Genomic DNA, 13,827 nt, shown 5'->3' with positions numbered 1-13,827 from the left:
AATCGCTGGTTCAGGGGGACAGAGCAGACATCTATTTATGCCTGTGTTCCTGGGTCTGGTGGTCAGAATGATGACGTCCTATGAAGCACAGCCAAGTTCACATAAGAGTTTTTCTCTTGTAATCCATTCTGGGGCCTGACAGGAATAAGGGAGGGTGAAGATTGTGTCATTCCCTGTGTGCTCCTTGTAATTCTGTCCACTTTTTTTCATCACTTAAGAAAGCTTATTGGAATTCGAGCGAACGAGAGTGTCATTGTTAGAAAATCTTGCATTTTCCAAAAGTAAATTACTTGTAACTGTTTCAGCTCGAGCTGTAGGATGCCTTGCTGGTAGACATCCAGAGGCCTTTGTTGGGTTGCATTCGTGCTGTAGTCTTAGCATTAAAATGGAGTAAGTAGAACATCCTCATGGAATATGTGAATATGATGAGGCTTCTCTTAGAAACCTGAACACTAGAGCAAGTTTCATGCCCTGATGTCCAGAAACATCGAGGAGAACGGCCTGCTGTGGCTTTTTCTGTAAAGTATGTTGAGTTTTAACGATTTCAATTAGACTCCTTCTCAAAAAAACTATGTCCATCATTTTAACTCGCCCTAGCAGCCATACACTCCTTGTTCTTAACACAGGAAGGGTGAATATATCTTGCAGTATTCCTACTGGGCCTGTATCGGAGATTGTGCACTGAGCAGAGTCCATAGAACAGCCGTTACGTTCTTCACAATAAAGTGACACCTCGTTGGTTTGCAGGTGGCTCCCAGGTTTTAAAAAAAATGGAAGGGAATTAAATGAACTAAGATTCTTTTTTTCTGGGGGAGAAGGAAAAATGCCTTCACAGAAATCAGGAAGTCTTTCCTTGGCTCTCCATCACTGTCCCTCGCATCCCATGGGGAGGCAGAGAATCACAGCTTGGTGATAATTGGAAAGTGAGGTCTTAATTTAATATCAGAAGACGCTGTGTTCCTTAAGATGCATGTAGTCTTTCATAATAAGGACTAAAGGAAAGGAATACATAAAATACTTCTGCTTCCGCATCAGAAATATTGTACATCTTCATACTGAGTATGATAAGATAATAAGATATCTGCTACTTCAGAATCTTCTTTCCATGTTCTTTTGTTTTTACTAATTCTTCTTTTCTAAAAAGTAATTTATAGTAATATCTGTGATCTTTTTTTCTTGTTTTAACCAAAAACCCTTGGAATTGACTCATGGCAACTGCAGTTTCTGGCTTTATAATTTGTTTTACTCTAGGCAGCCCTTTTAGTTAAGTTTCATACAAAAAGCACTGGCAGTCTTCTAAGGCCTCGTGCTAGAATCTGCCTCTTTGGAACAAGAGCAGGAGAGGGTTGTGGGTTTTAGGCTAGAAGACTCAGGAGTTACCCACATCCTAAGACAATTCATTTTAAGAGTAAACCCATCAAAACAGTCAATTAGAAGCTTCCCAATCATTGTCAAAAACAGATACGAAAAATTTCATAAAACAGTTTGAGTGCAAATCAGAATCTCGAGCAGCCTCCTGTGTTTTTCCCAACTCATAGCCCTTCCTAACATAGCTGGGTGATCCTGAGTGTGTGATATTATCTTCGTGGAAGCCTTAGCAGTGAGGTTAATTTAGACTCTAAAATCTTTTTTTTTAACATCTTTATTGGAATATAATTGCTTTACAATGGTGTGTTAGTTTCTGCTTTATAACAAAGTGAATCAGTTATACATATACACATGTTCCCATCTCTCTTCCCTCTTGCGTCTCCCTCCCTCCCACCCTCCCTCTCCCACCCCTCTAGGTGGTCACAAAGCACCGAGCTGATCTCCCTGTGCTATGCGGCTGCTTCCCACTAGCCATCTATTTTACGTTTGGTAGTGTATATATGTCTGTGCCACTCTCTCACCTTGTCCCAGCTTACCCTTCCCCCTCCCCATATCCTCAAGTCCATTCTCTAGTAGGTCTGTGTCTGTATTCCTGTCTTGCCCCTAGGTTCCTCATGACCTTTTTCTTTTAGCTCTAACACTCCAAGGAAGGCTGTGTTTGCTGGAAGCATGCAGTTACTGGCCGGCGTCAAGCTGTGCACGGGAAGGACCTTAACCAACCACCCGCACTATGAGGACAACAGCCTGAGAGAGCGAACCAAAGCGGTGAGTGCCTCTCCCGGCTCTTTGTGGGGCAGCAGTGGGCTGGCTCGTGGCTGGTAAAGCCGGGGCGCCTGCTGCCTGCGGGTTATGAGGGGAAGGCAGAGCTGAAGTGCCTGTCAGGACTTGCGTCTCCAGAGTCTAGACCTTGGCCTGCCCCGTCTGTTAAAGGCATGCTGTTTCGGCCTTCTGTTCCTCTCGGGTAGAAGAGTAAACTGAGGAGAAGAACACCTGGAGATGTACAGAGCAGAGTGTCTGAGGACAGAGTCCTCAGAGCTTTGAACTGGAGAGAGAAGGAAAAGGGAGAGAGACACACTGGTCCCATTTTTTAATGGGCTGTTTCTTGTGTGTGTGTGTGTGTGAGAGAGAGAGAGAGAGAGAGAATAGGCAACACAGCCACACAGTTAAAAAAGCTCAGAGCATGCAAAAGAGAACATAGTGAAAAGTCTCCATTCCACCCCTGTCTTCCAGCTACTGGTTCCCCTCCCAGGAGGCAAATAACATTACCAGTAATTTTATGTATGTACAAATGTGTGTGTGTGGATATATACATGAATTCATATTCTTTTCCCCCTTTTTACAAAAGAACTAACTACATCTTGCTTTTTTTTGGCACTTCGTGTATTTTGGAGATCACTCCACATCAGCATATCGACAGTTTCCTTGCCATTTTTAAAGCTACATAATATTTTGTTACGTGGATGTGGCAAATTTTATCTGACCGTTTAGGTTGTTTCCCTGTCTTCTGCAATTATACAGCAATTTCCCAAATGATACGCCTGTGTAAGCATCGCTCTGCACAGGCACAAAGTGTCTGTCCACACATGAGCTTCTTAGAAGTGAAGTTGCTGGGTCACAGGGCGTGGGCATTTGTAATCGAGATAGAATTACCAGGTCTGTATGAATTATGCCAATTTACACTCCAGTCAGTGCTACAGAAGTGTACCTGTCTTAGTCCTCGCCAGCCGTGGTTTCAAACTTTTTAATGTTTTATATCAGTCACTTCTTAATCTTGGTGGCTGAAAATTTGTTGAAAAGTCTTGTTTGGGGGGTGAGATTTAACTAGCCTAAAAGTAAATGATTTTTACTAAATACTCCATTTTCAAGAGAATCGTCTTGGGCCTCCCTGGTGGCGCAAGTGGTTGAGAGTCCGCCTGCCGATGCAGGGGATACGGGTTCGTGCCCCGGTCTGGGAGGATCCCATATGCCGCGGAGCGGCTGGGCCCGTGAGCCATGGCCGCTGAGCCTGCGCGTCCGGAGCCTGTGCTCCGCGACGGGGGAGGCCACAACAGTGAGAGGCCCGCATACCGCAAAAAAAAAAAAAAAAAAAAAAAGAGAATCGTCTTTACATAGATTCCTGCTAAAATGGGAATTTTTCAACTAGCCCAAGTGTTCCAGATGGCCCTGAGTTAGCTAGAGGAAGATCGGAGGGTACCTGGATCACCAGACCCCAAAGTTCAGCTGGGAGGTGGCCACCACTTTGACTCGAGAGAGATGCAGATAGAGACATGTCAGAGGCACAGGGAGTCCTGTGTTCCATCCTCTCCAAGATCCAGTCCCTGCCTAGGTGCTGAGTTTTATGCCCTAAAAACTGATCATCTTGAAGGTCCTAGTGCCCTTCTTCAGTCATGACCTTTGAATCCTTGGAATGCCTTAGCCTGAGGCTGGTGCTGGACTGTAGGCAGGATGACCTCACAGTGTTAGCAGTAGAAGCAGATAACCCCCCACCATTTCAGCATATCCGTTCAGACATGCTGACCTAGGCTCTCAGAACCCAGTCTCTTAAGTCAGAGACATATCATTAGAAATCAGTGGGCGACAAAGGAAGCAGCACCTCTCTTCATTACCCCTCCCCCAACACACACACACCATTCTCCCTTTCCCAGTGCCAAGTCCCAGGATATAGGCCACTCGCCATCTGCGTGTATTTACTTAAGGTGTGTGAAGCTGGTGGTGACTGGGAAGGCGCGCCTCCTGTTGAACTGCCACTGGGCGCTGCAGGTTGCTCTTCCTCCAGGAAGGACGAGAGAAAGATAAAGTGTAGGGTGTCCTGGTCAAGCTGAGTGCAGCAGGACAGCAGTAGGGCAAGGGTGCTGCCCCTGCCTGGGGCCTGGGACCCTATGGGGTCCTGTTCCCCAACTGCCACTATCAGAAGCTGGGTCTCCTTACAAGTATCTGTGCCTCCAGACTATACCACCACCCCTAATGGACACTTCTAGTCTAAAGGTCCCCTTTTTAAAGGTAGAGACTGTGTTTTACATACTTAATTATTTACCTTGGTGAAGCATTCTTAGAATTGGCATCTTACTGGTGAATATATTCAGAACTCAATACATCCTAAATCCAGACCTCTTTGGCGTCTAAATCCAAATGTATTCAGCATGACTCACTCTCCCCCATCCCAACAACTTTTTTTTTTTTGGAAATTTGTCACACACACTCCAGGACTACAGGTGAATGAGCGATCTGCACAGGAAGAGGTGGCGGGGGAGCTGGGTGTCTGCGATTAGACTCAACCCCTGTGGGAGGTTTGCAGCAATAGATAGTCCTTGACGAACTTCCCAGCAGGTAAGTGGCATTTTGCCCTATTCCATTTTTATCTTGTTTTGAAGGTCTATCAGATATACGCAAAGAAGGCCCCAGAGGAAGTGCACGCCCTGCTAAGGGCCTTTGGCACCGACTACGTGATCCTGGAAGACAGCATCTGCTATGAGCGCAGGCACCACCGGGGCTGCCGGCTGCGGGACCTGCTGGACGTCGCCAACGGACACGTAAGCATGCCATCCGCCCCGTGTGGGGCGTCCCCTGGGGAGGAGAGGGTCCCGTGTGAGCCCTAAGGAGTGTAACTACCTTTATACCTTGTAGAATTGCACAATGGATCAAGCATTCACCTCCGTTGCATTCTGCAGAACCCCTACCTTGGCACGTTAGTGACTTGCCACGGGGGCTGGAGGGGCGGGAGAGATGGGAGGGGAGCTCTTGTCCCCACTGTCACACCAAAGAGAGCAACTCTGTCTTCAGCTGGTCTGTGTCATGAGGCTCTGCATAGAATTTGTTTTTTAAGGTTTTGCTACTAAAGTGAAAAAGAAAACCTCAACCTTTTAAACCGCTGCTCCAATGCGTCATTTTGGCTGATACGAGAGTCCATGAGGGCGGTGCGCCAACCCAGCACCCCCCAGCCTGTGTGGTAGAATCTCACTCCTCTCCCTGCTCTCTTGTTGGGTGTCCCTTTTCGTCCACTGGCACACTTCCACAAAGATGGCTTTCTATGGCCAAGCTTACACTCCTGAGCAGGAAAACAAGCTACTTCTCTTTTCTTCCTTCTGAGGAAAATGTTTTCGGAGCTATGCTAGGTCTCAGGTAGAGAAAACAGAAGGTTTTCACCCTTTAGAGGTTGTGTGTGCTGTAATTATTGGTATAAAAGCGGATAGATATTTCTAAAATGAGTGGGGGGGGAGTGATAAACCTAGCCTACATCTGAAAAAAATAAATAAATAAAACCTTGACTGTACAGAATTTGAGATTCAGAACACTTAAGATCTACTCTCTTAGCAAATTTCAAGTGCAGAGTACAGTAGTATTAACCCTAGTCACCATGCTATACTTTAGGTCACCAGAGACTTACTCATTTCATAACAGCAAGTTTATACCCTTTGACCAACATGAATGTATTGATTAACTTGATTGTAGTAATCATTTCACCATGTATATGTATATCAAATCATCAGATTGTATACCTTAAATATATACAGTTTTATATGTCAATTATGCTTCAATAAAGCTGAGGCAAAGAAAGAATATGAGATTTGATTTTTGCTCAAGGAAAAATAACTGTCCATAACTATCTTGTATTCAGAGGAGGTACAGACCAAATATATGCATTTAAATTTTGCTTTGTGTGTAACTTTTTCTAACTAGGCCATCTAATGAGTTGCAGAACTTTCTCTGGTCGTAGTAGTTCTTCTCTGTGTTTCATTTTTTGAGAGGGAATGGTGTAGCATGTTCCTCAGGACAAGGAGATCCAAGTTCTGCTTCTAGTTTTGCCTTTAAAGGTGAACATTGTTTGACACCGAACTCTGCTCTTCAGCCTTGCATCACATTTCCAAAGGGGAAAGGGATGGACCAGATGATCTCCAAGCAGCCATTGACATTCGTTCAGTTTAAGTTCACTAGCATGTCATTCTTAAAGAAACCCAATCGCTATTCCTACTTCTGTTTGTCTTTTGTAAATAAGATTTTTTTCCAAGTTGTATTGGTTTTGTTTTGGCTTTAGATGATGGATGGCCCAGGAGAGAATGATCCAGATTTGAAACTTGCAGGCCACCCTCGCTTTTGCGAAGAGATAAAAAGAAACCTGCCCCCCTACACAGTGTACTTCACTAGAGTGTTTCAGAACAAAACATTCCACGTTTACAAGCTATCCAGAAACAAGTAACAGAGCTTTCTATTTATCTCTATTTTTGATATGTGAAACTTCATCATAATGAAACTCAATAGATAACGTTTCAAATGTAATTAGGTAACCGGTACCTTAAAGCTGTGATATGATTAAGTCTACAAATGTTTACACAAGCGTTACCATCTTTGAAAGTATCTTATACATGCTTCAGTCTTTGTCTTGTTTCATTAATGTTCTTTAGCCTAAATGTTTTCAACTTTCTAAAAGTGATCTAGAATTTTGTTGTTGGGGAGAACAGTCAAGTGTTCCATAGGTAGCCTGAACAGCTGCGTATCATGTTGGAAATCTAGAGCCTGTTTCAAGATTTGAAATACTTCTAATTTTTAATTGACTTACAACAGCTATAGTTGAATTGAATTGAGGGGATACATAATTAAATTATTTAATATTTTTTCACTAGTGAAGACCAACTGGTGGCTTTTTAAAAAGGTCTCTACTGTCCTGTTTCACCTAAAAATTTTATAAGGTTTTCATTTGTCATGCTTTTAATATGTTTTAAAAGATCATGTTAGGTCTTCATATGTATCTAAAATTTTTTGTTGTGCTCCATCTGAAATGTAATGTGTAGCACTTCAGTAGTATGTGTCAGTGTGTGTATGTGTGTACATGGGCATGTGCATGAATGTTTTAATGCTGGACACAGAAAAGTGTTACAAGTTCCATATTGTAAGTCCTTAAAGCAGCAGAAATGTTATGTAGCTGAGTAGAATTTGTTACTGTATAGTGTTACTATTTTAAAACCTGTTGATACTATTTAATCTATCCTGCAAGTAAGAAGATTCTTCTTCATTTCTTACTCATTCAAATTTACTGGGTTTGCAAAATTTTGTAAACTCTTTGTTTTTAGCCTTTGTATTTTTTACAGCCTAGAACCTTGCAAAGTCTTACTATTTTTAAAATGTTGTATCTTAACTAACTCACTACTATGATATTTTTGGCAGAGAGCATTTTCATACCAAGTTTGATTTGTGGTCTCCAATCTTACTGTGAGGGCCCTTGATAGGTTGTTCTTTTTCTTACTCAAAGGTAACCAAGTGCCTCTAAGTCATGCTTATTTGTAAACAACGAAGAGGATTATGTGTACCTTGTACCTGCTCAAAAAATTTTTGATAATTGCTTTTGTAATTAATTTCTAATGATAGGGACATGTAAAAGTTACTGATAAAAGCATATTGTCTATTTAATTAAATCAAGATGGCTAATGAAATTAACTTTCACCTCTCATGCCAGTTGGAAATGATTTAAATATTTCTCCTTGCAATTGTGTTGAAGTAAATCACTGTAGACATGAAGATGGATATATCACATGTTCAAATGATTTTCTATTCAACTACTACTTATTAAGCAGTATTCAAAAAGAAATTTTACACTATCATGTTGGGTTCAAGGAAGGATACTTGGCTTTTATCAAAACGCATTTAAATAAAAAATTGACAGTAGCTGGGTTATTAAATTATGCAACTGAAACTCCTGAATTATATCTTTCTTGTATCCCTTAATAAGGTTGGAGACCACTGCAGTTTATGATAATACAATAATAAAACATTTTAATCAGTACTAAAACTTTAATTAAGCCAGTAATGATGCATGCCTATTGCAGCTGACAGCATGGGTCAGTCCATCCTTCAGTGAGTGCCTTACTCTAATTGAAACCAAGCACATGTAAGGTACAACGTGTCAGACTATCTAGTTACGTTTTTAAAACCCTCTGTTACCTTCTCAGAAATATTTCAGTTTATTTTAAATATTCCTGTATTATTAATCTATGCATTTGGGTATTTGGAGTTTCAGTATACAAGAAACATGTACTTAAATTTTTATCACCACATTGATCGCATACAGTAATCCTTTTTTCACAGTTTAGGTGCCATTTGTTGCCAAAACACTTAGTGTTCAGTCTTTAGTGAAAAATATGAAGTGCCAAAAAATCTTGCAAGACAGAATCCATACATACACTCTTTCCAAAACACTGTGACCATGTATAGTTGACATTTTTATTTCCTGATGACCAAATCTCTTAATGAATCATGTTAAATATTTTTAGTGCTCCTCAGTATTCTCTTTTATGACCTTCTCATTGGAGTACATGGGAGGAAAGAGAGGAGAAGCGGCTGACCCTGGCTCTCTAAGCTCCCTGCCACACGATCTCAGCGGCCGTGCTAATGTTTGGTAATATCCTCAAATTATGGCTGTATTTTATGGGTAGAAAGACCACTTGATTTTGCTTCAGAGTTAGCATTCAAAAGAACCTCTAAGTACAGTAAGTGCTCTTAATTAACCTTTACTTACGTGACTCACCGGGTCGCTTCACAGTCTCCATCCCTCTTTTAGGCTGACTTTGGCCCAGCACCACTGGGGGCCGCTCCCTGGCATTCTCAGGCCCCTGCTCTCTCCTTTGAGTTCTCTGCCTGCGCCAACCTTGTCTGCATGCTCTCCTTCCCGCTGTAAATACATGATTCAACATAAACCCAGGAAATTTTGCTCTAAAATGGAAGGGTTATTTCTGCAAAAATTAGCTTGAATGCTTTGGTAAGATTTGATAAAGGTTGCCACTAATAAAAATTACTTTTAAATTAATTGTGGTTGGGAAAATTATAAAATGTTGGGAGAACTTAAAATTCAAGAAAATTTCTGGGCTTAGACTGCTTCACAGGTTTATTTATTTTAGTACTCATTTCACCTTAAAAAAATCTAGACTGATCAGAAGATATTAAAAAGTACCCAAATCATATTATTGGTATGATTTATGCAAAAATAAAACTGTAATCATTGGACCGTTATGCAAAGGAAAGGCCTGGGCTTTACATCAGAAGATGAGCAAATGAATGTACAATTATACATTTGAAGTTATGATTCTCTACTTTAACCAACTTTAACTTCATTAAATGACCAGCTACTGTTACTGATCACAGTGGCTAATCTACTTCTACTAGAGTTGAAAGGTTCCAGTCACTTTATTACAGACTTAAAAAATAGGAATTCATTTCAGATATATTAGCCAGGAACATAATTAGGTGTTATCTAGGCCATTTGTTGTCCACTTAAAGGTGATTTTCTTGACCTTTGTGAGATCAACTAAGTAAATGTGTGTGTGTCTGTGTGTGTGTGTGTGTGTCTGTGTGTGTGTGTGTGTGTTGGGTTGGTGCTGGTGTTGGCAAGGACATATGTAGATATTTCATCTGTTCTGCATCTTTACAGTTAACTAAAAAGGTTTATTCTGATTGCACATGAACCTTGTAACAATTGTAGCTCATCTTTGGCCAAAACTTACCTGAATTAACTAGAAATTGTCCATTTTTTAATTTTCATTTAAACGTTGGAATTAATAGAAAGACAAAATGTTCTCAGATCATATATCTTGGCCAGTATGTTCCGAAATGCTTTATATATGGCAACCTTTTGGCATAGAAGAGAGTGCTTGTCTGTTCATGGAAAAAAACTTAAAATGAGAGAGTGGCTTACTTTCTTGTGGCAATTGATTTTCTGTACTTAATATCCTATGGGTAAAATCTTACAAAGAGCTTTTATAATTTGTTGTACTGAATTGTATGAAGATTGTGTACTAAATAAAGCTAAGTTACACATGATGAGTGTCTTTCATTTCTTTGAAGGTCAAAAAACAAGGAACTGGCTTATTGAAGTGTATTAAATATGTGCTAAATAGAGTATAATCACTAAAGGATGGATGTGACAAGGTCTTAATTGTACTTGCTAATGTTGAAGGGGTTTCTTTTTTTCACAAAATTTGGTTTGATAGCTGCTTATTTGCTTTAGTTGAACCTCAAGCTTATAGTTAAGACTTCTAAAGAGAAGGCTGCTGTCAGCTGAATTTATCCTCAAAGAGATAAATGCTGTTGTTTTGACCTTTGGAATTGTTTCTACTTCTTGACTAAACTCTCAATCTTTAGTAACTCAGGAAAATAGGTGGTGGTTCACATTTTTGGTGAGAGTGTATAGATAACAAATATGCTTGACGTTAGGTTGTTCAAAGCAGGTATTGAAATTCCAAGCAGAAATGGTCAGGGAGATGGATATACTTCCAAATAGAAGAAAACGGCAGTGGGATCTCAAATATTCAGTACTGACTATAAGTATACAATTCAGTGTACTTACACTAAAGCTATTAAGTTCAAAGCTATTAAGTACATGTTGCTAGAATGGTCTGGCAAATTAAGAATTGCAAACAATATAGATAAGCGAGAGATTCGGGATATGAATGAACTGAATGTGTAGTGGTTTGACATGTGACAGAGGCACGTGGCAGATGAAATGCTAGTTCTCTGCCCCTCATCTCAAACCTTTTCAGTTAATTTTTTTTTTTTTTTTTTTTTTTTTGCTGTACGCGGGCCTCTCACTGCTGTGGCCTCTCCCGTTGCGGAGCACAGGCTCCAGACACGCAGGCTCCGCGGCCATGGCTCGCGGGCCCAGCCGCTCCGCGGCATGTGGGATCTTCCGGGATCGGGGCACGAACCCGTGTCCCCTGCATCGGCAGGCGGACTCTCAACCACTGCGCCACCAGGGAAGCCCTTTTTTTTTTTTTTTTTTTTTTTTTTTTTTTTTTTTTTTTTTTGCCACGCCATGCAGCACATGGGATCTTAGTTCCCCAACCAGGGATCAAACCCATGCCCCCTGCCGTGGAAGCACAGAGTCTTAACCACTGGACCTCCAGGGAAGTCCCCCTTTTCAGTTAATCTGATATTTAGACATTTGCTTTGTAGGATTGTTCTTTGAAGTGCAGATAACAGAACTATAGTGTAATGTGAAATCAATTTAGTGAGTTACAACCAACATTTAGTGGTTGAGAGAGAGAGAGAGAGAGAGAGGGGAAAGAGGGAGGAGGGGGAGAGAGAGGGAAAGGGAAGGGAGAGAGTGGACAGCCAATACGGTAAATATAAGTATTGTTTTGTGAAATATTTGTTTCAGTTATACATGTCGTTATTTGTGCTCTGGGGTGCAATGTCAAATGTATTTCTTAGTGTGAGTTTATAGTCAGTTTGAAAGCCATGCCTTTATAGCAGGGAGGATTCTGGGAAGGTGGCAGTTTGAACTTGGCTCTGTCTTGTCCCCCAACTCTACTGTAGAAGAACCCTTTGAACAATGATGATATTAAAGAATTATAAATTTTAGGTGTGATATAGACATTGTTATTTTCTTAGGTCTTTATCTTTTAGAATATATACTGAAATATTTACAGATGGAATTATATATGTATAGGGTTCATATCAAAGTCATTTTGTGAGGCATGTAGATGAAACAAGATTGGCCATGAGTTGATATAAGCTAGTTTGGGATTTTTCATATAGAAAAAAAAAAAACTAACAAATCAGGAAACTAGGAAGATTAAAATTTTAAAGGTAAGAACTGAAATCAATGATCTAGGGAAATAGTAGAATAAACAACCCCTCCCCACCAAAACATGCTGCAACTTTTAAAAAGATTAATGAAAAAAACACCTGGTAAACCTGATTAAGAAAAAGAGCAAAGAAGACATAATCCACAGATAGGTTAAAAAGAAAACCACAGCCTGGCCAATACAGAGTATTTTGCAGCAACTGACGGGACTACCATCTTTTTTTTTTTTTTTTTTTTTTCCAGCTGTGTTGGGTTTTCGTTGCTGCACGTGGGCTTTCTCTAGTGGCGGCGAGTGGGGGCTACTCTTTGTTGTGGTGCTCAGGCTTCTCATTGCGGTGGCTACTCTTGTTGCGGAGCATGGGCTCTAAGCACGCGGGCTTCAGTAGTTGTGGCTTGTGGGCTCTAGAGCACAGGCTCAGTAGTTGTGGTGTACAGGCTTAGTTGCTCTGTGCATGTCGGACCAGGGCTCGAACCTGTGTCCCCTGCATTGGCAGGCAGATTCTTTTTTTTTTTAATACCTTTATTGGCGTATAAGTGCTTTACATTGGTGTGTTAGTTTCTGCTTTATAACAAAGTGAATCAGCTATACATATACATATATCCCCATATCTCCTCCCTCTTTCATCTCCCTCCCACCTTCCCTATCTCACTCCTCTAAGTGGACACAAAGCACCGAGCTGATCTCCCTGTGCTGTGCAGGGCAGGTGGATTCTTAACCACTGTGCCACCAGGGAAATCCAGGACTACCATCTTTGAAAGAAGGGAAGCAAACAAGGTGAGTCCCAGTCTTACCCTGGCTTTCTCCCTTTAAAGTCTTTCCCAAACCATGGCACAGGGAAAATGGAGCTCAAGCAGAGAATGACAGTCTTACTGAAGGAAAGAGATTGGAGTTCATGGATGCTCTGATGGCTGAGATTTGGTAGGAGTTGGAAGGCAGGGTACCAGAGAGGAGGGAATTGCAAAAGAGAAAATCTGAGAAGTCCCTTTGGGTCCTTGGCCATTTCATAACCTGCACATATATGGCTTAGCACAGAACATCTAATAAGTAACAGAGCTGAACAGAGATTTCAGAGGTTATATAGTGCTGAGGAGACGTTGGAATTGGGATCCAGCCAGCATGAAGAGGCCATGATGAACCCCCCAATAATTTGAGACCCAAGAAAAGCTATACCTTTTCCTAGGAGTAGAGGCTATTATCCTATCTACCTGTCAAAAGCAAATATAAGTCTGCTATGAAGGATGAGAACCTTATCCATGGCCTCAAATTATCTCTACAGTTCCTTATATACAATGTCTAGCACTCAATCAAAAATAACTAGGAATAATAAAAAAGCAAGACTGAAACAGAAACTGAAATAGAAACAGAGCCACAGTCTAATTAGATACTGAAGTTTAAAGCATAGACTTTTAAAATAACTGCTTATTATATTCAAGAAATTAGATGACAAGATGGAAAATTTAGGTGAACTGAAAACTATAAAAAAGAACACATTGGAAATATTAGAATCGAAAAATGTAATAAATTAAGTACTCAGTGAAGGGTTAAATAGCAAATTAGACACAGCTGAAGAGAGAATTGATCAACTAGATGATAGGCTATAAGAAAATATTCAGGCTAAAACATAAAGGAGAAAAGGATGAACAACGAAAGAGCATGAGACATATATTAGAACATTTCACTTTATCCTGTAAGTGTAACTGAAGCCCCAAAAAGTGAAGAAAGAGAATGGCGCTATATGACTTTGGATAAGCTATCTGTACTATTAGCTTCAGTTTCCTTTTTTGTAAAATAGAGGTTTGATAATTACCTATATGGTCATTGACTGGATTAAATGACATGACATTTAAACCACTAGGCCTAATACGTTGTACATGGTGAGTACAATAGG

At 40.7% G+C, this 13,827-nt stretch overlaps 1 protein-coding gene and 1 long non-coding RNA gene across 3 annotated transcripts in view; one reads left to right on the top strand and one right to left on the bottom strand.

The window, feature by feature from the left end:
* Positions 1–10,153, top strand: part of DPY19L3 (dpy-19 like C-mannosyltransferase 3) — a 74,232-nt gene extending 64,079 nt beyond the window's left edge. For both annotated transcript variants that reach the window (XM_060085601.1, XM_060085602.1), the window contains 3 exons: positions 2,001–2,133; positions 4,740–4,898; positions 6,401–10,153. In XM_060085601.1, the coding sequence (XP_059941584.1) occupies positions 2,001–2,133; positions 4,740–4,898; positions 6,401–6,562 (454 nt within the window). In that variant the 3' untranslated portion in view covers positions 6,563–10,153. The remainder of the gene's footprint in view (positions 1–2,000; positions 2,134–4,739; positions 4,899–6,400) is intronic.
* Positions 1–13,827, bottom strand: part of LOC132480971 (uncharacterized) — a 196,711-nt gene that overhangs the window by 99,709 nt on the left and 83,175 nt on the right. The window contains exon 3 of the long non-coding RNA XR_009530714.1: positions 8,876–9,028. This is a non-coding gene — a long non-coding RNA (uncharacterized LOC132480971). The remainder of the gene's footprint in view (positions 1–8,875; positions 9,029–13,827) is intronic.

This window comes from Mesoplodon densirostris, chromosome 19 (genome assembly GCF_025265405.1).
Source record: "Mesoplodon densirostris isolate mMesDen1 chromosome 19, mMesDen1 primary haplotype, whole genome shotgun sequence".
In the NCBI taxonomy this organism is placed as follows: domain Eukaryota; kingdom Metazoa; phylum Chordata; class Mammalia; order Artiodactyla; family Ziphiidae; genus Mesoplodon; species Mesoplodon densirostris.
This window is presented reverse-complemented; position numbering and strand designations above follow the sequence as displayed.